Source organism: Siniperca chuatsi, linkage group LG24 (assembly GCF_020085105.1).
Source record: "Siniperca chuatsi isolate FFG_IHB_CAS linkage group LG24, ASM2008510v1, whole genome shotgun sequence".
In the NCBI taxonomy this organism is placed as follows: Eukaryota; Metazoa; Chordata; class Actinopteri; order Centrarchiformes; family Sinipercidae; genus Siniperca; species Siniperca chuatsi.
Window position 1 is genome coordinate 14,249,986 of NC_058065.1, and position 26,184 is coordinate 14,276,169.

At 38.5% G+C, this 26,184-nt stretch overlaps 1 protein-coding gene across 2 annotated transcripts in view; it reads right to left on the minus strand.

Annotated features, from left to right (window-relative positions):
* Positions 1 to 1,889: 1,889 nt before the first annotated feature.
* LOC122872273 (collagen alpha-1(XXVIII) chain-like) overlaps positions 1,890 to 26,184 on the minus strand; it is a 41,757-nt gene continuing 17,462 nt past the window's right edge. For both annotated transcript variants that reach the window (XM_044188265.1, XM_044188264.1), the window contains exons 15-36: positions 20,056 to 20,124; positions 19,073 to 19,141; positions 16,634 to 16,702; positions 16,443 to 16,511; positions 16,292 to 16,363; positions 16,128 to 16,196; positions 15,956 to 16,027; positions 15,733 to 15,801; positions 14,620 to 14,688; positions 14,058 to 14,126; positions 13,376 to 13,444; positions 11,700 to 11,768; positions 10,066 to 10,134; positions 9,877 to 9,945; positions 9,665 to 9,745; positions 9,394 to 9,429; positions 8,457 to 8,493; positions 7,693 to 8,250; positions 5,801 to 6,087; positions 5,460 to 5,700; positions 3,146 to 3,340; positions 1,890 to 2,960 (exon numbers count right to left, since the gene is read on the minus strand). In XM_044188265.1, the coding sequence (XP_044044200.1) occupies positions 2,953 to 2,960; positions 3,146 to 3,340; positions 5,460 to 5,700; positions 5,801 to 6,087; positions 7,693 to 8,250; positions 8,457 to 8,493; positions 9,394 to 9,429; positions 9,665 to 9,745; positions 9,877 to 9,945; positions 10,066 to 10,134; positions 11,700 to 11,768; positions 13,376 to 13,444; positions 14,058 to 14,126; positions 14,620 to 14,688; positions 15,733 to 15,801; positions 15,956 to 16,027; positions 16,128 to 16,196; positions 16,292 to 16,363; positions 16,443 to 16,511; positions 16,634 to 16,702; positions 19,073 to 19,141; positions 20,056 to 20,124 (2,415 nt within the window). In that variant the 3' untranslated portion in view covers positions 1,890 to 2,952. The remainder of the gene's footprint in view (positions 2,961 to 3,145; positions 3,341 to 5,459; positions 5,701 to 5,800; positions 6,088 to 7,692; positions 8,251 to 8,456; positions 8,494 to 9,393; positions 9,430 to 9,664; positions 9,746 to 9,876; positions 9,946 to 10,065; positions 10,135 to 11,699; positions 11,769 to 13,375; positions 13,445 to 14,057; positions 14,127 to 14,619; positions 14,689 to 15,732; positions 15,802 to 15,955; positions 16,028 to 16,127; positions 16,197 to 16,291; positions 16,364 to 16,442; positions 16,512 to 16,633; positions 16,703 to 19,072; positions 19,142 to 20,055; positions 20,125 to 26,184) is intronic.

A 26,184-nucleotide genomic window follows, 5' to 3' on the forward strand; every position in this document is an offset into this window, starting at 1 on the left:
TAATTTTGTTGTTTGTGTTTCAACTCTAGATTCTACAAAAGAAAAACTAACTATTGAGGAAATCCACACATGTAATTTTTAAAGTCCAGTTACCCTTTTTTGCTTATATTTCTATAGTACCGTATTATTTCTAATGATTTCTAATTTATTTGAGCTCTTCACTGTTTTTTCATCAGCTTAATGTAATTAGTTTTGACAAATGCCACAATTCCTCAAAGGAACCACCAATGTCAATGAAAAAAGCGTATCTTATATTATCAAAGCATGACATTATTGAAGTAAGATTGAGCACAAAACATTGTGCTTAAAATGGACCAGAAAAGTCTGGGTACAGCAGCTGTGTGTAGAAACAGGTGAGAGCCACACATACAAGCTGTTCTGTCCACCAATCAGCATGGTTGTCCCTTTTCCCTGTGTGGTGTATTATTATCCAGCTGCTTGGTTGTGTGTGTGTGTGTGTGTGTGTGTGTGTGTGTGTGTGTGTTGCTCTGCAGTTAAAAACCTTTTAAAACACACTTCAATCACAGAGACCATTTCAGTGCTGAATATATTTGCTCTGGGTTTTCTTTCTTCTTGAAGAGAAATGTTGTCAATTTGCTCACAGCCACACATATTAGTACAAAATGTTAAAGCTGGCAATTAAAGAAGGCAATTACTGATGTGTCTGGATCAATAGGATCTTATATTGTTAAGTCTTATTTTTGTGGCCTGGTAAAGTGTGAGGAGTGTGTAGAGTTAGGTAACATTTCTCCTGTGGGCAGCACTAAAGATAGATCAGACTACGCCACTTGTCGAGGAGTGTCAAACATGTAATTTAAGCAGAAGGGGAGAGCAGATTCTGCGTAAGAAAGCTCTGCCACTTCCTAAAGCCACAGTAGATTAACAAAGTAAAGTTCTAAAACATATTTTATAAATATGTATTAATTTCTGTAGAGCATTTAGGGACTGTAAGAAAATGATTGGGATGGGGAGGGGGGCTGAAGCTTGTGTTGAACTTTAAAAAAAAGCAAGACCCTCCCCAGTGTTATTTTATTTTGACCCTCCCTTTGACTGCAACACCCCCCACTAACTTAAAATAATATTAACATTACATTAATATCAGTATTCAGTTGGTATAACTCATTTAACCTTTAATAAGAGAATAAAGAATTTGAGATGATGTAACCAGATTTAAACATTTAATATCTAAGTAGAACATACATTTTTTCACAATATGCACTACCATTATGCACATTAAAAGTGAAACTGGCATTTACCAGATTTATGGCAAACAAACGATGTATTCCTCTTACCAAATATTCCAGCCACTATCTAAGTTTGAACCAAGAACTACTAAATGCTATGCTAATGGAAAGCTCACATTTTACGCATAATGGCATTTGGTTTTACGTGCAAAATAATATATATATATATATAAATACAGTATCTTGGTTACAGTTTGGCTAACTGTCAAATCGGCCATGGACTGAAAACGCATGGGTAAAACTGATCATACTATAAATATTCTAAACTATAAACAGCCACAGTCAACATGTTACATCTCACTACACTGATTGGTAAAACAATTGGTAATGTGATGCTTAACTTCATCATCATAATATAGTCTAACTTTATATATGATATCCGTTATCATGGAAATAAAGGAGCGACTGTAAGCTAAAGAAATATGAGAAGCACTCTTTGCTAGAGATACAATCACTCATAAGATCCATGTTTATTCTGTTTCTGAAAACTGACATATTGGGTCTATTTGCTACTTATTTGATTATTATGGAAAAATAAAGCCCTGATAAAGCTTTCTGAATGCAAACAGACCACCTTCCCTTCAGCCTCAATAAAAACAATTCATACAGTCCCTTACCATGAATGTGATGCCTTTGCACATACTGTAATAGTTTAGATCAGATTTATTAAAAATGTTTGACATCAAATGTTGACCATGTAATAAACAGTACAATATGGATTTATACAGTCAGTACAGCTGGGTAATATAGTGACAGACCAGTTGCTCAATAATGGAAGTAAAATTCTGCTAATACAGTATCTTGTACTGTAGTACCAACTCCAGTGACATCAGCATGTGTTACCCAGTAGAGGGCAGTGCGTGTGTGTGTGTGTATATGTGTGTCTGTCCATCAGTGTTATGTTGTAAGAATACTGCTCAAACAAACGTAGATAGTTAGTGGTAAGAGAGAAGTGAAACAATGTAAACACAAAACATTGCATTTTCATACAGAAAATAAAAACAACACATTCAAATGCACAAAATTATTCCATGAAGTTACAGAGCATCAGTCATTTTTATATATAAAAAAAGAAACTATATTTTGTTGATATAAGTAATGAGAGGCTTCATTTCTGCTGTGTTATTGGCTCTTGTAATTATGCACTAATATACCCTACAGTGATTGTTTGAGTGAAGAAATGAATAGCTACACTATGTCTTTATGGCATGTTGATCGATTGATGCAATGTATGATTCTGACATTGACAAGGTACCAGAGTGATTACTGGTCATGTTGAGCAAACAGTCCGTTTTTCACAATCTTTGCAGCGCTCACAGACTGTGTGTGGAAAGAAAATGATCATGTTCCATAGGTGTGGGAATCCCCGGGGAACTGGACACACACAGTGAGAGTGCTCATCTGTATTCCTGAGTAGGAGTGATGGAGTGTCTCCTGCGTTAGATGCTGATATGAAAACAAAACAAAACAATGGAGGTATCTATCAAAGCTAGGCTCTCTTTCACTGTAATTAGAGGAGTTTTACAATAAGTGCTACAGGAGGGGGGCACAAAGACAGGAAGCGAAATGTAATGGTGATACGGAACATCAGTGTACGTATATATGCCTGAGAATTATGCAGTAACTTTACATAACCCTGTGAAAAATGGCTGGTATTAGCTGCCCCTCCTTGAAGTATCTACAGCAGATGTATGGCAGATGCCTTCAGTCAGCCTCCTGGGGAAAAAAAACACATGAAAAAGTCAAAACTACATTTGGAACCAATAAAATTGTTGTGGCCTCATATCGGCTGAGGAAATTGCACAGAAATTGAAAGAAAATGACAGATTTGCTGGTTGGCAGGCTAGGTGTGAGTGACATAAAAGCCATTAATAAGGCAGGGATGAATCATGACAGTGTACCTGTGGATCTGGCGATCACACACGTCCTCTTGCACTCCTCCTCTGTGTCAAAGCGGTTCTTGTTGCCGTTACAGCCTCCGTACCAGAACTGGGCGCAGGCGTTGGCTTGCTTGTCATAGTACCAGCGGATGTTATAGTCCCGACATGTGCCCTGGTCCAGAACCAAGCCACAGCGAGGGTCCAAGGGTACAGTCTCTGCGGGTAAAGATGTCATACGATGGGAAAAATAAAGCTAGATCATGAAAAATGATTCACCAACTCTATTCCTTTGATGAGCTGTCCACCTAATCCCACCTCAAAGCAGCCTCCTCTGCTCTCTTCTGAGGCAACATCTGTTACTTCACCCTGCTCATAGAAAGGAGCAGATTCTATATAATCATCCACACTGCTCCTCGCTCATGACTGAGCCTGTCAATCACAAAGCACTCCATAACCTCGGAGCCAGGCCATCACTGCTTCACGCTCCTCCACTGTGGTCACTGCAGATACAGCGACTGCATTTCTAGAAAGGTCACGTTCAAGGAAAGCTGTGTCCCCGCTACCACATGTACTCTAAACACACTGGACCGGACCTTTACCTGAGCTTCATCTATCAAGTGACATCACAGCAGATCTGATCGGTCTGTCTTTGTGAAACCGGCCCCCAATGCATCTTTTACGGGTTATATTAGTTTGACACATGAGTTGGACTTTTAGAAATTAAAAAAGTGATCTGAGCTGTACAAGTCTCCCCTAATACTGAATTCTATGACCATAAACCTCTAAAATCAGGGCCTGAAATTGTGAAATTTTGGACTTGTAGTGAAAGGTAAAAGTAAAAATCCTTTACTTTTACTCCTTATCGCAGACTTAAGGATAACATCTTTTTATCAAACTTCTTTTCTTAAAAATGCTTAAATGTAAGAGAGCTCCAGAGGTCTTTGAAGTTGGTTAATGACTGCAGTGCAGAAACAGGTGAGCACACACCTTCTGGACTTCTGGAGTAATTGTACAAAATCTCGTTTGTCATGATGAATAAATAATACGTTATATGAAGCAAAATGTATAATGCAGAATAGGGTAGTTTAAGCTTACAATTTATTTTTGAACATTTGGTAGGACTTTTTTCTTGTTTTTGTTTTTTTTTGCATTTATCAGGGGTGCAAACAACAAGAAAAGCTAGCAGTGGTTTGCTCTTTGCAATCACTTTCCATACATCTTCATTGTCTGCACTTGTCACTGTGATTTCTGATTATATGATTTCTCTGGTGCACCTCCTCTATCTGCAGCAGAAATTCTTTCCTGCTCCAGTTTGCTTTTCTTTTTGTTTCCATTTCAGCCAACTGACTATTATCTCATTCGTATATACAGTATATATTCAAATATTAGAAATATATTTGTTGATAATTCCACATGATGAGGGCTACTGAATATATTTAGTATTTCACACAAATAAAATTGACTTCAAAATGTTTCTTGCAGAACAAAATACAGTATCACTGAGTAAAATGTAAGGATTTCTTAAAAGAACAAACAATATGGAAGATGGAGGGTAAATCCTTGTCTCTGATTGGCTGCTCTTAAATTCCTCTTACATTTTGCTATAAGTAGTAGGAGTAAGTCCAATAATAAATGTGTCTCATTCTTAACTTTCAGTACTTTGTTCCTCCTAAGTTGGCTTCTTAGGCCATTCTGACGTGTAATTATTAGCAGTTTGATAAATGTGTGTCTGTAGGTTTAAGCTCAGATACGATGATCTCTAGTAGTGTTAAAGTGATTTCGACGGGACACAGCAGCTGGTTTACACAAAACCACAGCAATGAGGTTTAAGTGATTTTGATTTTAAACCATAAACCCCAGCTAAGTAATGATAGAGCAACATAGTGTTTAAAATGTATTCATCATGATATCACCAGTGCTGCTCCAATTCTGACAGAAAAACAACTGACATGCTGAACATGTTCTAATTGAAAACTCAAAACATTTTTAAGTTTTAGGTCCACCTGAAACTTGCTTCACAAATCTAGCTATTTTAAAAAATTACAGTAATTTGAAAAGGGCCACTGGCCAGCCTCATGTGGACGCTATAATAAAATGCAAATACTGTTACTTGTTTGATTTCAATGGAACCTGCAGATATGATTCATTTTTTGTTGTCTGAGAAGTGCCTGTGTAATTTACAGGAAACACCTTCACTTGTTCACTTTTTTTAGTTGATAGTGTTTCTCTGTAATTGCTATCAAACTGTTTTGTGAATGTCTTTTTTAAAGAGAATTTCCACTTGAGAATAAAATAGCAAATATGAAAGTATAAGAGCAGAGTAGACTGTGTGTACCTTTGGGAAGCGCTGGCCTTGGAGCAGGCACATGCTGTACAGATACACCTGAGGATGATGCAGTTCTATTTGTAGAAGACGAAGATGATGAAGATGAAGATGAGGAGGAGCCTCGGGTACTGGAGGAGTCCTCTCTGGAAGGAGGGACAGGTCTGAAGTCTGAGGTGTTGCGGTTAAATGTGTCCCCGCGCTCGGTTCCCCAGTTTGTCGTCTCAGTGTGCACACGCTGCCCTCCTCCTCCCTAATGGGGACAAAACCAGGAAACGGTGTTAAACACTTACGCCTTTTTATAATTAGCTTTTTATAATTAACATGTGAATTTGCACTCATATGTTCCATACATGTCCTGTGCTGGATCCTTTGCTGACATGCTGGGTGGTCTCTACCCGGCCTCCATGGTTGTGAGTGCTGGCGCCAGTATTGATGCCAGTCTGACGGCCGCTCAGTGTTTCCTGCTCAGTTGCAGGCCGGTAGCCATAGCCACCGATGCCATAGTTCCCATTGATGACATTCCTGTTGCCGTTGTTGCCATTGTTTCCATAGCCGTTGTAGCCATTAGTGATTCTGTTATATATCAGGGCTCCATTCTCGTCCTCACAGAACTGGCTGACCAACTTGGATTCCAGAGCTGACACAGAAAGATACAGAGAGGAGAAGTCAGAGCCACAGACGTGCAGTGAGATAACTTCTGTTATGAAGTGGCGTTATATAAATAAAATTTTATTTAATTGAATATTTCAGCCATGCTAGCGGCATGGCTCTGGGGATGGCAATGTTGGTCTGTCGGTCGGTCCACCATTATGGTCCAGACTGAAATATCTCAACAACTACCGGATGGGTGGCCATGAAATTTAGTACAGACATTCAAGGTCCCCAGACGATGTAACCTATAGACTTTGGAGAGCCCCTGATTTTTCCTCTAGCGCCCCCATGAGGTTCACATTTATATATTTTCATAGTGAAATGTCTTGAAAACTATTGGATGGATTGCCATGAAATTTGTTACTCACATTCATGTCCCCCTCAGGATGAATTTTGAGTTTGGTGATCCCTTAATTTTACCTGCAAAACTAATGACATTCCCATCAGCCTTAGCTGCACTTTGTGTTTAGTGTTTATTAGCACGCTAACACACTAAACTAAAATGGTAAACATTATACCTGTTACCATGCTGATGTTAGCATTTAGCTCAAAACATTGCTCAAGTACAGCCTCACAGAGCTGCTAGCATGACTGTAGACTCGTAGTCAGTTAAAACATTTTCTAGGTAACTGAGGTCACTCAGAAAAAGATAAAAAGAAAAGAAGATTTGTGATATTAAAGAACCATAGCTGTGTTTGCATATTTTAGTTAATTATTTGCAAATTGTACTCGGACTCGTAACTTCCAACCATTTGATTAACCTAATCACCTTAACCAGGTGATTAGGTTAGTTTAGCACAAAGATTAGAAACAGCTAGCCCGGCTCTGTCCAAAGTTAAAAGAAACCTGCCAACAGGACCTCTAAAGCTCACAAATTATTATTAGTTATAGCTCCTTTGTTTAATCTGTAAATAAACAGAAATGTAAAAACATCTGAGTCTTGTTGTGACTATTAAAACCAACTAAATGTTCACTGTGATGGATTACCCATCAGAAGCAGGTTTCAAGTCTCTGGAAGTTGATTTTCCAACTGCAGTGACTGGAAATAAAACATCAGTGTGAAAAACGTATGGTATGCTTTAGAAAATGGTAATTTAAAGTATACTTTGATGATTACTATACTATGATTTTGGTCTAATACATACAAAATGTATCTTGTACAGCGACAGCTATTTCCATGATACCAGTTGTACCAGAGTTGTCATTTATTTACAGTAGGTGAAGAATGTTTAGAAGAAGTAGTTAGTATAACCTGACAGATAGTAGATTTTTGAGGCTGATACTCAGTGATATTTGTAATATTTAAAAAATCCAATTACAATTTATCATTGGATATGCATTTTTTAACATAAACACATAAAAAATACTGAGCAAGACATTTTATAGTTGAAAAATTATGTTCTATGGTAGACAAACTAACACATAGTTTGGCAACACTCTTCCTCAATTACCTCAAACACATCTTTAGCATTTCTGTGCTGAGATTTCTTAATTGACATATACGCAGATACCGATATAAGCTAATATCTATGCTCTAGTATTGACGCAGTGTGGTAACACCAAAACACTACCAAAGATAAGTTTCTCTAACCTGGCAAAGTGTTGAAGTCATCGATGAGGAACATGTGCTCGGTGTCTGGGTCAGAGGCGATCAGATTCAGCTCTCTCATGAACTCAGCCTGTGTTGGGTCTGAGGTGTTCACAATCCCCAGAGCAAACATCTCAATATTGGCAGCATGCGCTTCTCGTACCGCTATATCCAGCTTCACTGGCTCTCGCTTGTCTGTCTGCCCGTCAGTAATCACGATGGCCACTTTGCTGACTCCTAGTCGTGAACTGTAGAAGGCCTCCTGGGTAGCTTTGCGGATGGCTGTGCCAGTATAGGTGCCCTCTCCCATGTATGGGATGTTCCTGATGGCGTGCTTGATGTCCTGTTTGGTGACGTAGCGGGCCAAGTTGAACACCAGCTTCACTTCCAGGCTGTACAGCACCAGGCCAATCCTGGTGGCATTGCGGCCCACTGTGACTCGGTCCACTAGCGCGTTTACAAAGTCCTTGATGATCTCAAAGTTCTCTGGGCCCACGCTCTCTGAGCTGTCAATGACAAACACCAGCTCCATTGGCCTCTCCTTACACTTGATCCCACATCCTGGAATCACATCACACCAATATATGAGATCATGGCTGAAATGTCAGTTTGACGAGGTTCCCTCTGTGGAATCTGATCTAATGATTTACAGATAAGATGAGGCAGTGGCTTAGATTCAGAAACTAAACCTTCTCTTCTAACATTTGTGCTGTTAAGTCAATGCTGAGAAGTGAAATAAATATTGCAAAGATCACAAGATACTTTACCGCAGATCTCTTTGATCATTCGAATGATGTCCTCTCTCTGAAATATATACACCAACACAGTGTGAGCATATAAATAAACATGAGCAGTAACTGTTGAAAAAGTCAGTGGTGGAAGAAGTATTCAGATATTTTACTTAAATAAAAGTAGCAATACCACAATGTGAAAATACTCCAGTACAAGTAAAAGTCCTGCATTCAAAACCTTACTTAAGTAAAAGTATGTAAGTATTGTAATGTACTTAAAGTATCAGAAGTACTCATTGTGCAGTAAAATGTTCCCTCTCAGTGTTTTATTTTTATATCTGATGTTTCTGGATTATTATTACTGCTGCATTAATGTGTATGTTGCATTTTACTGCTGTAGTTTAAGGTTGAGCTAATTTTAACTACTTTATATACGGTTGGGTAGTTTAATCTGCAGCAATGTATCATATTTTACAAGATCATCATATGTTTGTTGCGTCGCTGTCCGGTGAGAACCACGTATCTCTAAAAAGTCAACTTTTCATGAGCTCAGAAAAACAGCCTGTTTTCAGTTTAGTGACGATGCATTTTTCCAGCTAATCCAAGTTTTTTTTAAATAGTTTATTTAGTTTAAGAAGTAGGGTAATTTTCTCAACCCATAAAGGAACACTTCATCCTTCAGTTTATCACAAACATTCACAATCACAATCACCATCATTGGAGATACATGATTTTCACTGGACAGGATGGGTATGAAAAACTGAAAGGTTACTAATAACCAAACTGTCAAATGTAAAAAGTACAATATTTGTCTCTGAGATGTAGCGGAGTGGAAGTATAAAGTTGTATAAAATGGAAATACTCAAGTAAAGTACAAGTACCTCTAATTTGTGCCTAAGTACAGTACTGGAGTAAATGCACTTAGTTACATTCCACCACTGGAAAAAGTATATGAAAAAGTGAGAAGACTCACAGTGAGGCCTGCTTCACCTTTGACACCAGGTCGGCCCTAAGATAAGAATACAAAATTAAAAAAGAATATAATACTGTAAACTCTAAAAGGGGCTGGGTTTATACACATTTTAAATTCCATTTACCAGATAAATATTTTCTGAAATGTGTAATAACAAGGATTACAGCATAATTCTGTTACATTATGTTCACATTACAGAGGAAGGTTCGAACCCTGTTTTTGCCGACCACAAAGCAGTACACAATAAACTGACTTCATTAGTGTCACTCACAGGTTGCCCAGAGGCTCCAGGATCTCCCAAATCTCCTTTGATTCCCTTCAGCCCCCTCTCCCCTGCTGAGCCACGGTCACCCTGTCACACATTGCATGGCAAAATGTCAGTGATCAGAACACAATACGTGCACACAAACCAACATTCAAAATTCAATTCAATTCAATTTTATTTATATACCGCCAAAAGTCAAAGACAACATGGTGACTCACTTTAGATCCAGGAAAGCCTTCTCCAGGTACCCCCCTGGGCCCTGTCACGCCCTGGGCCCCCTGTTCACCCTGAATCAAACACATGCAAAGTAGTTAATTATTTTGCATGTGCAGGCCAGTTAAAGACCTCTCAGATAGAGTTTACAGATACATGAATTTCTATAAGAAGGACAACAAATCTTAGCCTACCTTTGGTCCTTGAATTCCTTGTCCTTGTGGCCCTGTTGGCCCTGGAGGGCCAGGCCGCCCAGGGTTACCCTGCAGTACAGAGGAGACAGTGAGCATCACATTGAAATGGACTTCATTCCATTTTTTTAGGCCCTTACACACTATTACTAACAAAGCCCTTCCCTCCGGGTGTGTCCCAAGTCACTTTAAGGTCGCCTTTATGCAACTCCATCTGAAAAAAACCTGAACCCCAGCACTACAGACCCAGCTAAAAATTGCCTTTTATTTAGAAAATCTTTCTAAAAGTTGTCTGCAAGCAAATTTTGGAAATTGTAGAAGAAAACAACTCATTTGATCAATTCCAGTCTGGTTTCTGAGGCCATTCTTAGAATCACAAGACTTGTGGTGTGGCATTTTATTGACGCTTCCTTGCCTTTGTGATGGCCGTACCATCATGTCAAGTAAAATCATGTTCACTCACCCTCACATCTTCACTTTAATTTTACATTTAGTCAAATTTTAGTTAGATTTATGTTCAATTATAGACAACTTTTATTTTGAAGTAAACCACGAAAAATAATTCTGTGCTGTTGTTGTGATGTTAGCTACAGTAGCAGGAGAGTTTTCAGAGAAGTAGGAGATGTTGTGTCCAGCAGTTAAACTTCTGAAATGGAAAATATTTATAAAGTCTGGGTTTTTTAATGAGATGTCATGTAACAAGGTGACTGAAAAAACATATTTCCTGTGACTTCAGAATGTGAGAATATGGTCATAATGAATTCAGAGAGCATGTTACAGGCCAGACCAGGCATGTATCACACATGTTTAACCAATAATTCATCTTTCTTGAACAGATGTAAAATGAATGTGAAACACACTATGAAACAGCCTGCCATATTTCTCGGAAATTTTCATTTTTCAAGGTGAGGATTATCTCTGTTTTATAATATTCATGAGTCATGAATTTCTGACACCACCATCCTCTCAACGTGGATAAGGGCTGACGTCTGCCAACGTGATCTACTTTCTCATTTTTTCACCATAATTTGACGGCTTTAGTTGAGTCCTCAATTAAATCTTGCCTACCACTGCATGACTGTGACAGCTCAGACCTGCAGAAACACTGGTCTGAAGCCTGCAGGGAATCTGGATGTGATATTTGAGGACATGTGGGTGCTGGGTGTTACTTCAGTTCGGCCTGTTAGGCCAAGTGCTTCTCATCAGACACATATGTCTGTGGAGATTCACACTCTAAACCAATGTGTCAGAGTGCTGTGGGGAAAATTATGATAAATACCCTGAACAAATGAACTGGCAGCCTTTGAACATACTGTAAGGCACCTGTGGTGGGCATGTTCGCACACAAGATGAAGCACTCTTTTTTTTTTCAATCTGGAACTCTGACTACAGCAAAGACGTAATTCTTCAGAGAATATGACTCAATCATGACCATCTGGTTGTATGTCAAATAAAATTACAGAGGGCTTTCTGCATAAGTAAACACATTACAATGTTGTCCTTGACTCGTGTTTGCAAGAAACAGAATACAAATTCAGTTTTTTTACGAGTTAAAGAATTTAGATGAAAAGTCAAAATGGAAGTCATTTTAGTGAAAAGTACTGTAAAATCTGAAAAAAGTGAAAGTTATTAAGTACCAGAGGTCCTTGGAGGCCTTCGCCCGGAGGTCCTGGTAAACCAGGCAACCCTCGGAAACCAATATCCCCCTGCAAACAAGAAAACACAGTGAAGATATATGAACACTTACAACACACCAATTTACAATCCATCAAACAAATTAACTTCTGTGCTGAGTAAAATCTTGTTTCCTTTAATTAGTTTCCTTAAACAAATGACCCAATCTTTCACTGCGGAGATACTTTCACTTATCTTCAATGCAGACTCAGACATAGCTCTGAAATTCATCTTACAGTATTTGACAATTGCTTTGGCTCAGTTCAACACAAAATGTTACACTCCTATTTTTGGCCTCACGTAGCACACACAAAGAAATCATCTGTATCATATTAGGTAATACATCACACTGTAATGTATCGCAGCGTTTCACAACATTGTGTATGTTTATAATTGAATTTTAATCTGTGTTGCATTTTAAAATAGAATGGCCATAAACAAATAATGTTGTCAAACAGTAACTAAACCTCATTAAAACAGTCAACAGTGGTCATTTCCTTAAGATTATACAAATAGCAATGAGAAAAAAGTGTGCAATTTATGAATTGAAGTGAAATACAGTTTTTCTCAATTGCTTACACACATTTAGGGAATCGTGAGTCAACTTAATCTAATGCTCATACCTTCTTTTCACAACAAGAGTCTGGGTCTTGGGCGAATGGGTTAATTATTTCTCATTGCTTTCACACAATTTTCTTTGAGTTTTAACACTTTTCAAAACAGTTAACACACTTCTCAAAGAGAGACACAAAACCTAATTGAATAACCATGTCAACATATTGCAAACACTTAGTAGCAGCCTATTGAAACTACTCTATCAATTCTAAATATTGTCGGCACCTGTGGGAACTCTGTGCTCAATTCATCAATTAGTTCTCAATCTATAAAAGAGCTCAATAGACTGAAGTCGGTATCAAGCATGGATCGAGGAGGCCGCCACCAACAACCTCAGCGAGGACAGTGACGAGGACAAGGAAGGGGTCGTGGTAAAGGTAGAGTGGCCCCTGTGAGGACATGTGGCGTTCATATAATTTGTTCTAAAAAAACCATTTGAAATGTATGGTAGTAGTAGTGGTAAAGTAATTAGCAATGACCTTGCAATGCTGCTCACCAGGATAATGTTAAAATAAGGAGAAATGTTTGCACACACGTGTTGCGTCAATTCAATGATCTGTACACTTAGTAATAAGCATTGAAACTAATATGAGGTGTGTGTATTCTGTGTGTGTGAAACTCTGTTGTTAAAACTGAGCGAAAGCAATTGTAAAATACTGTAAGATAAGGCAGATGACTACAACACCAAGATGTATTACATTGCTAATTGCTAATGCTATGTAACATAAACAAACTATTTAGTGAGCTGGTGTTAATTGGAGACCAATAAAATTATCTCACATTTTGGTCCTTTATTTCAAAAGAAAAGAACATTTTATGATTTGGTGTTAGCTACTGTCAGATGACTAGATGAGTATGTTTGAGGATAAAAATACAAAATGCTTTCACAAGCAAAACTGCACTTGTGTGACATGCACTACTGCAACTCTACGACAGACACGTCACTGTCTTTCTTGCTTTCATGCCACCAACATCCACTTACTTAACAAACATTACTTTTGGTCTGACAGATCCAAGTTCTTACCTTTGGTCCAGGGATGCCCACTCCTTCCAGGCCGGGTTCTCCTGGAAGTCCAGGCAGACCAGGAGGACCCTAAACAACACAGGCCATTGAGGTAAAATACACTCTTAGAGATGGTGAAATTATTAAAGGAATAGTTCGACATTTTGCTAGGAAACTGACGGAGACTCCAGGAAGTTACTAGTCCTTAGATGTGATTTTTATACCTTTAGACGGGGCTGTGCTTGTCGTTTCCAGTCTTTATGCTAAGCTAAACTAACCGTCTGCTGGCTGGAGCTTCATATTTGGCGTACAGATGTGAGAGCGGTATTGATCTTCTCATCTAATTCTCGGCAAAAAGGGATCTATAAATAAGCATATTTCCGAAAATGTCTAAGTGTTTCTTTAAATCTCTTTTTCAGTGACCACATATACTAGCCTAAATGTCATTTATTTCTCTTTCTTTCCTGATTCCCCTACTGTGTCTTCTTTGCTACGGGCTTAATTAAGGAAAACACACTCAGGAGATATTAAGGGCCAGCTACTGTAACTTTTGGTAATAAATGTCTCATTGATGGATATATGGCTGGAACTGATGGGTAGAATAAGAAAGACAAAAGACAGATGGACGCCTAAATGTAATGGATGGTATGAACACACAGATTTATGAGTGGACAGGTGGGCAGTGTGTAAATCACGTCCTCACCGTGGGGCCAGGAAAGCCATCTCCTTTGGGACCGAATGGACCTGTGGGGCCTGGATCTCCGCGGTCACCCTACAACCGAAAAATACATAATTAAAGTAAATAATTCACGCAAAGGACATAAAGTGATAGATAGATGTTCAAAAGAAAACTGAAGTGGATGTAAATGGACACATGGGCTTTCTGCTCTTTTGTATTGTAAGTGTGTGCAATACATTAAAACGGGGGAAGGTTAAAACTACAAAACATGCTGTAGCATTTTATGAACTGAAATTTTGAACAAATGTTGGAGCAAGGACAGGATGTATGCAGATTTGCATTTCCCATCCCATTTTTTGACATCGTCTCTGTTCTTGCTGGATGCTGGGAAATGGGCTTCGTGATGAAAGTGCACACGTGTGCTGCCAGATCGGCCTCTCATTGCATTCATTTGATAATTGATTTTCCAAACATAGACTGTTCAGCTATGACAACATGACTATGTGTCGACAGCCACACATCCAAGACATGAGTTAGACAAAAGTTAAACACGTATTTTAGAATAGAGGTTTAGACTGAGAGTTACCTTTGGACCAGGAAGTCCATAGCCAGTCTCCCCAATCGGACCAGGAGGACCACTTGGGCCAAGATCACCCTATAACACATGTTAGCACTAATTAACTCTATATTGTCATAACACAGTTACACTATATTACAAAGGTTCGTAACATAGTACTGACATTCAGTGGTGGAATGTAACTAAGTACATTTGCTTACATTTACTTACTTACTTAAGTAGTAGTAGTACTACGTACAATTTTGAGGTACTTTAGTATTTTCACTTTATGCTACTTTATACTTCTACTCATATTACATTCCAGAGGGAAACCATTTACTTTTTACTTCTCTACATTTATTTAACAGCTATAGTTGCAGATTAAGATTCTACACACAAAACCTGTGATGAGATTATAATATATGATGCATTGCTATAGATCAAACCACCTTAACAGTCAGAGCCAGTTTAATTTGCTTTGGGACCCCGGGGGAAAAGTGAGTTGTGGGCCCCTAATCAGACCCCCCTACCCTCCCTTTCCCACCTTGGTTCCCCAAAGTTGGTTTGGTTATAATTTGATTGAATTAAAAGTTTAATATATGCACCATGTTAGCATTATATCAACTGAAATATTAAAGGTAAAGGTAAAACTAGATTTTGAAAAGGTGAATCCATAATAAAAAACACCATTGCACAAGTCAACACACTCAGGGGGGTTTTCTGCTACAGCCTTTATATATATATATAATATTGCAGTTTAAGTGGCATTAATGAGTCAGTACGATGACTTTATGACACCCCCTCTTGTGCGCTTGTTAGACTGTATTTTAGCATTTACTATTATCCAGTAATTGCCACAGTGGCTGTCATATGTCATACTATATGTCATATGATAGTAAACTGTAACACTAACTGGAGACATCCTGCTACATAAGGAGTACTTTTACTTTTGATATTATAAGTACATTTTGCTGATAATAATTACTCTAATTATTAGTATGGCATCATGAAAAACTCTTGGAACCATTTTAACAGCATTGGGAACAATCAAAATTATTCTCACTTGTTTCATGAAAATGTACAGGAAACATAACAAGCTTCAACAGTTTTCTAATGTTACTACAGTAGACTGGGAGTAGTTACCTTGGGCCCGGAGACAAACCGGCCTGGTGGACCAGGTGAACCCCCCCTGCCTTGTGCCCCTGGCTCGCCCTGATGAAGATTAATGCAAGCCAAGTGGTTAAAATCATTAACTCGTATAATAATTTCTTACCACTTATCCCCTTCCAGAAGGCCACGGACAGGGTCTCAATGCAAAAAAATAGTGAATTATTTAATAGATAATCATGGCTTAATTGCTCCTTACCTTTGGACCTGAGGGTCCAGCAATGCCAGGTGGACCAGTCAAGCCCCTTATTCCTCTTTGGCCTTGGTCGCCCTTAAAGATCATGTTGGGAATAGAGTTACTAATCTGATTGGTGTGACTTATTTTATACAGGTCAGCAAAGTCCTACTTTAAGACATGCAAAAAAATTTACCTTTTCACCCTGGGTGCCAATTCCAGGTGCCCCCTCTAGCCCCCTGAGACCTACAGCTCCTGGCTCGCCCTAAAGACACAAACATACACGTTTTATTACTTTTAGGGGGTTGATATTGTAGCAAACAGGCAAATGTAGATACAGTAGGTGGTGAGTTAAACTACCTTCTGTCCGGGGGCTCCATCCTCCCCTGGCAGTCCCGGCAAACCAGACATTCCTGGTGATCCTGGCTCACCCTGAGGACAGATTCATGGATTTGTCAGTTTATGGATTGGAAAATTTAAATGGTTGCTGCTGATGTGAGTTTTGACTCGCCTTAGCTCCAGTGTCTCCAGCCCCTCTCTCTCCTGGGCTACCTACTTCGCCTGGCAAACCTTGGTCCCCCTGTGTGAGACAAGACAACATGACAACATCAACTTCATATTAGCAACTTACTTCTGGTGTTATTATACGCTGTTGCTAATGTTTTGTGCAGGGGTGTAGCTTTGATGTGTGTTCGTACAAACCTTGGGTCCAGGCATGCCCTCTCCTTGTGGGCCTCTGCTCCCTGGCGGCCCCCTTGGTCCTTCCATGCCCTGCAAGGATAAATGGATGCAGTAATAAAAAGAGAAGCCATCTATTAAAAATGAACACTAATTAAAAATTGGATGGCTAAGGGACTATATGAAAATTCTTGGGTGGTGGTCAAGTTGGAAAAACACACAATACCCTTGGATGTTTATAGCTAGTAATCATTGAACGTATTCTGCTGAGAAAGCAGCACTACAAGTTAAACGTGTCATTATAAAGTTAAAACAGTATTGCTCAGATTTAGCATTGCACTCCTATAACATTGTTGGACTCATGAGGATTCATGATTCACACATTCTACATGTCAATGTGGGACAAGGACAGTGCACCCACAGTGCAACTTGACTGCTGGCAGTTCGGTTGGAGATTCTGGTGTGTTATGCTAGTAGTGGCTAATGTAGCCTCTAGCCTCAAGCAGAGTTGAGGAGCGGGCTACAGAGGTCTGGTCTGGTAAGCTCACTTCTTTCCAACGCCACACCCCCAGATTTTATTAATTTACAAACTTGTAGTCTTCAGCCCTAACAGATGCTGACTCAAGTGACATCACAATTTATCAGATTTCGCACAGCTCCCTCTGGAGCCACAAAAGGCTTTGTGCAACTTGTTTTACTTATGCAGTAGTATTCCCAAACACCTGGAAACTTTGATGTGTAAAATCGATGGAGTTCCCCTTTAACCTACAATATAATACAATTTCAGCATCAGACTTTGACACTGCCAAGTTGTTCTACTTACTATATCAGTGAAGTGAAATGAAACCATGGCTATTTACAGGCTAATAGTTTTGAAAGTTTTTGATCAGTTAATTAATGCACACATTTTCTTTCAGTCCATGAGTGATCTGAACACTGAACACTTCCTCTGTTCTTCTACAGTTAGCTGAACTTGAACCAACATTTAGAGTTTTGCTTATACACATCACCTTGTGCTTTAAACAAAATCAACTGTGCATAAATAGTGCAGTGCAACTAGTAGTGCAGTGTGAGAGCACATGGTGCACACACCTGTCTCCCTCTCTTCCACACGTCAGTGAGTAGTGGGCTATAGCCATATTCCGGCAATAATTAACTTGTGTTTTGATATCATGGAAGCGATCTTTGGCTCAGCTGTCAGCAGGAAACAATCTCCTCTGAATCTCCAGCTGTGCCACAAAACACGAATAGTTATGCAATTCATGCATGCCAGTTTAATTATCAGACTGACCTTATACATAGGTTTCAACATCTTATCTAATTAATCTTTATTTATTTCTATTAAGGGGTGGGGCAAAAAATATTATGGTGCTCAAGCAGCCCATAGCTGGTGCGTCTTCCCAGTTCATTTATTCAATAGCAGCAATAACTATTTATTTTTTTAGTAGCTCTTTGTTCAAGAGGACTAAGAATCTGCAGCCATGCCAGCAGCTCTTTTTGGCTGTACTATAATGTGCTTGCTATACCTAAGTACAGCATGCTAGCATGCTCACAGTGACAATGCTAACATGCTGATATTTAGCAGGTATAATGTTTTACATCTTAGTTTAGTATGTTGGCATGCTAACATTAACTAATTAGCACTAAACACAAGTACAGCTGAGGCTGATGGGAATGTCTTTAGTTTTGCAGGTATTTAGTCATAGACTAAAGTACTGGACAAATTAAATTAACCTGACGATGGCGCTAGATGAAAAGTTCACAGGATCACCATAGTGACTACAAATTATCCTGAAAGGGACATTTATATCTGTACCAAATTTCATGGCAGTTGATCCAGTATTTCTTGAGATATTTCAGTCTGGACCAAAGTGGTCGACAATCCGACAAACCATCCCATTGCCATTCCTAGAGCCACGCTGCTAGCATTGCTAAAAATTAAGAGTGGCTGGAATAGTCGCCATTTTGTTATGGTTGCCATAAATATGGCATTTCCAATTTAACCATATATTATTGCTCCATTTAGATATTGAGGATTAATGTGGAGTACACCATTGTCATGCTTTGCCTTGTTTAGTTATTAATGGATGCACAGTTGTACCAATTAGTTTTTTGTTTTGTTTTTATTATTGTTTCTTTTTGCAGGGACAGAGCACAATTAAAAGTAATTGCACCAGAGTTAACTAGCAGCTAATTTACATCTGTTCCCTGGTTTACATCTGTTGTCCCTAACATTTAACACTGTTATATTAATTCGACATGTTGGGGGGAGGGTCCAAGGAAAATATATATAATGCTGGGCCGGGTCTTAATTAAAAAAAAAAAGTGAAACATAAGGTTCAGCCCCCCTCCCCACACAAATCATTTTTGTACAGTCTGGTATGAAATGTACAATCATAGGATTAAGGAATAACATGCAAAACTGTATGTAAATTTTATGTCAGTGGGAGTCATTTTACTTGCCTTCTCGCCCTGTATGCCTACTCCTGGGAGGCCGAGGGGCCCTGGAAGACCTGGAGGGCCAAAATCCCCCTACAGGTTCAGATAAGAATGTAAGTTAATGATGATAACAGCATGTAGTTGTTGTTGATAGTATGACAGTGCTTCACACAGCGCATTTCATAATTTATTGCTTGTGGAAAGCACCCAACTGTAAAGGATTCTTTGCCCAAATCCTGTGCATTTCCTTTTGGCTCAGTAATGGATATATACTGTTAATTGCAATGCATGAGTTAATTCATACACATAACTTGATGACATTTGTTTTTTTAATTCAGTGTCTTTTCATCTGTCACATGAAACATTAACATCATAAACTTATTATGTTAACGCAGAGAAAACCCTGTAGGCACTGGTTTGTCATTAACATACAAAAACATTGCAATTATCTATGATGAGCTTCACCACAAGGGTACAGTAAAACTGTCAGCACCATCTTTACCAAGAACGCCCATGTAAAAAGCTTTATGTTTTAAAAGACCCATGTTTTCTGGGGAAAACATTTTCATTCATTCCCAAATGTTAACATTATATTCAAGTGACATAAGATGAATTATGTAACTTTAAAACACATTTTAAATCAACTCAGAGTCTTCTAGTCATGTCCCATCAACGTCTGTGAGCTAAAAGATTGCCAGATGGCTGCAGAGATCTGCAAACACATCCTGAAAGGTAGAGAAAATACCTTTATGTAATTGTATGACTGTGCCAGTGCAGAGCTATCTTTCCCACATTCATCTGCCCAAAACTGTGAAGCTGCATTCCTCCTACACTATCCAGGCTTTAACCTTGATTCATCACCTGTAGACTGTGACCTCCTATATAACACAACGCTGAATGCATTCACCGGTGGCTCTGCCAACTCTTGGCCTTCTTTGCAACAGGACTCATGCCTGTGTAAAAGCATTTCAGCCAGGCATCTTATTTACAGCATCTTTGCACTCTACCTTGTCTCCTTTGATTCCAGCGCCCGGCTGTCCTCTGGGCCCCCGCTGCCCCTCTAAGCCTCGCTCTCCCTGTGAAGAAAGAAAGAGAACTTATTGCATTTTGCCTCTTGAAATAGCAGTTAATATATATGAAAACAATGACAATATTAGAGCATATGTAGGATAACAAGGCCAGAAAATGTCATCCTTTCTCAGTTTCTTTGATAAAAGCTGCAATCAATTCAATTTCAATTTTCAATTAAATTTTATTTATATAGCGCCAATTCATAACAGAAGTTATCTCATTGCACTTTTCCTATAGAGAAGGTCTAGACTCTTTATAATATTATTTACAGAGACCCAACAATTCCCACCATGAGCAAGCACTTGGCGACAGTGGCAAGGAAAAACTTCCTTTTAAGAGGCAGAAACCTTGAGCAGAACCAGACTCAGGGTGGGCGGCCATCTGCCGCTGCCGGTTGGGTTGAGAGAGGGGAGAGAGCGAGAGAGAGAAATATACTCCTAAGAGAAGGAGACAGGGTGTAGCTTGCAGCCCAATATATATCAACATGATACAACCTGAGGGACAGTGAATGACCTAGACACACACACATACTTATTTGTATTTGTATTTTTTAACTGTAAGTCTACAATTATTATTATTATTATTATTATCTTATCTTACTTATCTGTATATATTTTAATGGCACGTTTCTTCTGTTTTATCTATATGTTTTTATTTCACACTTGCTTTGGCAATGTTAACATTTGTTTCCCATGCCAATAAAGCCCAATTGAAATACAGTGAAGTGAACTGAGACAGAGAGCGAGAAAGCATGCGCGCGAGAGAAAGCAGGAGGTAAGAGAGCATACGGTAGCACAATGCAAATTCCTGAGAGAATTTTAAAATTATAATAATGTAATGGTAGTGGTAATATTAATAAAATAATAATAGTAATAATATAGTAATAGTAATGATAATAATAGTAATAAGACTAATAATAATAATTGTAGTAGCGGTTTTCGAGCAGGAACATGGGGGTAGTAGGTGATCCGCAATCATAGATCCAGACTCTATAGCTCTGGAGACAGAAGTACCTGCAGAAAGTGACAGAAGGAGAGAAGAGAGAGACAAGAAAGAACAAAACTACGGGAGAGAGAAGATGTCGAGTTAGTAACATGCATTAATGGGATAAGAAAGCATACAGATGGAGAGGGAGAGGAGGAGAGAGGTGCATCATGGGAAGTCTCCCGGCAGTCTAGGCCTATAGCAGCATAACTAAGGAATGGTTCAGGACTCACCTGACCCAGCCCTAACTATAAGCTTTATCAAAGAGGAAAGTCTCAAGCTTACTCTTAAATGTGGAGATAGCGTCTGCCTCCCGAACCCAAACTGGGATCTGATTCCACAAGAGAGGATCTTGATAGCTGAAGGCTCTGGCTGCCATTCTACTGTTGGAGAATCTAGGAACCACAAGTAACCCTGTATTCTGGGAGTGTTGTGTTCTAGTGAGGTAATACGGTACTATGAGCTCTTTAAGATTCGATAGTGCCAGACCATTTAGAGCTTTTTAGGTGAGGAGAAAGATTTTAAATTCTATTCTGGATTTTAGAGGGAGCCAGTGCAGAGAAGCTAATATTGGAGAAATATAATCTCTTTTCCTAGTTCTTGTCAGTACACATGTCACAGCATTCTGGATCAACTGGAGAGTCTTAAGGAACTTATTTGGGATGATAATAAGAAATTGCCATAATTCAACCTAGAAATAACAAATGTATGGACTAGTTTGTCTGCATCATTTTGAGACAGGATGTGCCAGATTTTTGCAATGTTATGTAGGTGAAAAAAGGCTTGAAGTTGGTTTCATGTGGGCGTTTAGGGATAAATCCTGATCAAAGTTTCCTTATGCTGGAGGCCAGGGCAAGGCCATCTAGCATAACTATATCTTTATCTTTTGTCTTTTTGTCTCAGAGGTGTTTGGGGCCAAGTACAGTACGTTTTGTCAGAAATTGACATCAGAAAATTGCAGGTCATCTAGGTTTTTATGTCCTTAAGGCATGCTCGAAGTTTAGCTAACTGATTAGTTTCATCTGGCTTGATCAATAGATATAATTGGGTATCATCCGCATAACAATGATAGTTTATGGAGTGTTTCCTAATAATATTGCCTAAAGGGAGCATACTGTGTATAAGGTGAATAGAATTGGTCCAAGCACAGAACCTTGTGGAACTCCGTGACTAACTTTGTCGTGCTTGGAGGATTCATTTGTTAACATGTACAAACTGAGATTGATCTGATAGATAGGATTTAAACCAGCTTAGTGTGGTTCCTTTAATGCCTATTAAATGTTCCAGTCTCTAAAATAGGATGTGATGGTCAATGGTGTCAAATGCAGCACTAAGATCTAACAAGACAAGTACAGAGACAAGTCTGTTTGTCTGATGCAATTAGAAGGTCATTTGTAATTTTCACCAGTGCTGTCTCTGTGCTGTGATGCACTCTAAATCCCGACTGAAAATCCTAAAATAAGCTATTGTTATGTAGAAAGTCACACAACTGATTGGCAACTGCTTTCTCAAAGATCTTATAGAGAAAGGGAAGGTTAGCTACAGGTCTATATTTGGCTAAAACCCCTGGGTCAAGAGTGGGCTTTTTAAGAAGGAGTTTAATTACAGCTACTTTAAATGACTGTGGTATGTAGCCTGTTAATAAAGACACATTGATCATATCTAGTAAAGAAGTGCTAACTAAGGATAAAACTTCTTTAGGTAGACTAGCTGGGATGGGGTCTAAGGGACAGATTGATGGCTTTGATGAAGAAATCATTGAAGTTAGTTGAAGAAGGTTGAAAGGAGGAAAGCAGTCTAAATATGTATCAGGTTTTACAGCTGTTTCTAAGGTTCCTGTGTTTGAAGATAAATCGGTACCGGTTGAGGGCAGGACGGAATGAATTTTGTCTCTAATAATTAAAATTTGCTCATTAAAGAAGCTCATGAAGTCGTTACTACTAGGGGCTATAGGAATACATGGCTCAATAGAGCTGTGACTGTCAGCATGGCTACAGTGCTGAAAAGAAACGTGGAGTTGTTCTTATTTTCCTCTATTAATGATGAGTAGTAGACTGCTCTGGCATTACAGAGGGCGTTCCTATATGTTTTAAGATTATCTTGCCAGACTAAATAAGATTCTTCCAGATAAGTGGAACGCCATTTCAAGTTTTCGCAATGTTTGCTTTAGGCAATAGATTTGAGTGCTGTTCACAGTGAGCCTGCAGCACTATCAACAAGATGATCAATTTGGAAGGGACTGAAATTAGCATAGGAGTCCTCTGTTATATTGAGACATGGCATTGAATTAAATGCAGATGGAATCACTTCCTTAAATTTAGCTACAGCACTACCAGATAGACATGAGTACATATAAGGCTAACATTGATTTGTGTCCAAAGTCTCAGCCCTTCTTGTCAGGTTAAAAATTCTGTTCAGTGCAGAGAAGATGCCACACTTACTTTGTTAGAATGAGCTCCGCTTACTGTTCCAGATAACATGATGTTTCTATGCCTATTGAGGTAATAGAGGTGTTTTCCAGCCAGTTCAGTAAAAGTTTTATATGACAGTCGCAGCATGCTTCCAAAATCAGACTGTGAAACACACATGGTTAGACTCAGCTTGGCTTCTTTTAAGGCTGGACTATGTAACTATACAAGCATGTGACATCTATGTAACAAATACAGGATAATGGTACATACAAAAACATAGTGTAAGAGTAGCACTATGCAGCATTCTATCAAGTAGAATAGGATCATCAAGTCAGTGAATTGGCTTATTATACAGCAAAATTTATCGAAGGTTTGCTAACATTAGCTAACTTTAGCCACCATAAGCTACTAGTCATACCAGACCAAATAAGATTGTAGCAACAAAATCCCTGAGTGCATTGAATTAGTAACAGTGTGTTTTATTTCCTATGAATTCAGCTTTTCAATTGTAATTGGAATAATGTGTTATTTCTTCTTTCAAAAGTTACATTCTCCCATTTTAAATGTATGGTTTGTACTATGTTAGCTGGTCATTGTGTATATATTGGACCAATAGTGGTGGCAAGTGCATATTGACAGTTTCTGTACAGAGGGAGAAAGAGTAAGTGTGCTTTTAACCCTGTCTCAGTAATTAGGGTTAGGGTTACTCACCATTTTATGAGGAAAAACATATTAGACAAAAATATGATTAAAAGAGTATTTTACATCTCGTAAAATATGTCTGGAGAGGATCTATAAGTATTAAAAGACAGAAACAGCAGGACTGGAAATACAGTGAGGGATTAGACCAGTAATCCAAGTTGACAGTAAGTACAATGAAAAGAGTGCAGCATAACGTCTGGCTTTGTATGACTTGAGAAAATTTCCCTGTCTTCCAAGGTCATCCAAGGACAACAGAAATACAGTGTCAGACACAGAAGTACATTGGTTAGTATGGTAATGCTGTATTTGCATGTCAGCTTGAAAAAGTATAGATTTTTTTTATCATAACTCTATGATCTCTCATTTTGGCACACAAGCCTAGGTGCTAATGATGTGGAAAAAGGGTAATATTGCTGCTGAGCTCCTGTGAATCTGGAGCTTGTCGAGACACGTCATGTGAGGAACGCTTCTTTTAAAACAAGAACGCCATCTGTGAGTCCACGGTCAAATCTCCTGTTGAGGAAAAAACGAGCACCCCCGAGGCCAGTCTGTACACCTCCTCCTGTTCAGGGGTGGAAACTAGCTGTTACCATCTCAACGGAAAGTGAACAAATTATATATTAGATGAAGGTCCGAAAGAAGTGGAAAAAGTATGATTTTCACCTGAATTATAGTTATGGTGCCTTCTGATGTAAAGTCACTCTGTTAGTGTTGTAACTTAATTACGCTCAATTTAACAGTCTGGATTTATCTTAACAACAAAGGGGTTTGGTCTGATTTTACACCTACAATTTGAAAGGAATTCAATTCAATTCAATTTTATTTATATAGTGCCCATTTATAACAGAAGAATATCTCATTGCACTTTTCCTATAGAGCAGGTCTAGACCATACTCTTTATAATATTATTTACAGAAACAAAGGAAGCACTCACATTTTAAAAAGCAAAATTTCCACCGTTAATAACTACGTTTTGCAGTTACAATGACATAGAGTTCAGAAGTGTTGATTTGGTGAGCCGTTTGTTCACTTATAGAAAATATTATAAAAATTATTTATAAAGTAGTAAAAATATTAAAGTGTTAAATGAACTCTGATAGATATTTCTGTAAAAAAATTAAAAAGCATTAAAGGAACTCTGACTGGTGTATAAAGTCTGGGACAGTGCTGATTCTACACACCTGGAGGAAAATTAAACACTCACAAAAAGGAACATTTTAAAGCCAGAATTTTAGAAATAGTGAGGTCATGAGTCCAAGTCCCCCCACTGTAACACTGACGGATTATCATGACCATGGGCCCTGGGTACAAGTTTGCTAAGCCTTGGGTACACACCCACACACTTGCGCACATGTTGCAATTATGTTGATTATTTTGGTATATAACATTAACCACATTTTTGTTTTGTTCTGTTCAGAAACCATATGTGAATAATACAGTAATATAGTACTTAAAACATACTACAACAAGCTACTACTTACAGTGAAAGAATACACTACATAATTGAGAATGACTTCCGGATGGGAGCCGAAACGTCTTGATTCTGAAAACAGTGTCCAGATGACTACGACTGAAACCTTTTCTACGATACACTACATAAATGAGAACCCTAACCTAACCCTAACCCCACAGCATAACAGTGTTCTGCCTAGGCTGGTGTTACAGGAATTCTGTCACCCATCAAATTCTATGATACTATTAGGAATTTCGGCTATATTGCCACTGCAAAATTTCTATCATGCTTTATTTATCACATACTGTATTTTGACAGTTGATGTTTCTGCAGTATTTAGATAAGGTCATACATTTTGATGCTACAACTATCAAAACTAATTTTGATAGTTGTGGTTTCAAATTTCAACTATCAAAATATGTGTCTATCAAGACATTGATCAAGTCATTAAAGTAAAACTCTCAGCCAAGTTCACATTCAGTTAATTTATTTTATTTTATTTTTTTATTTTATTT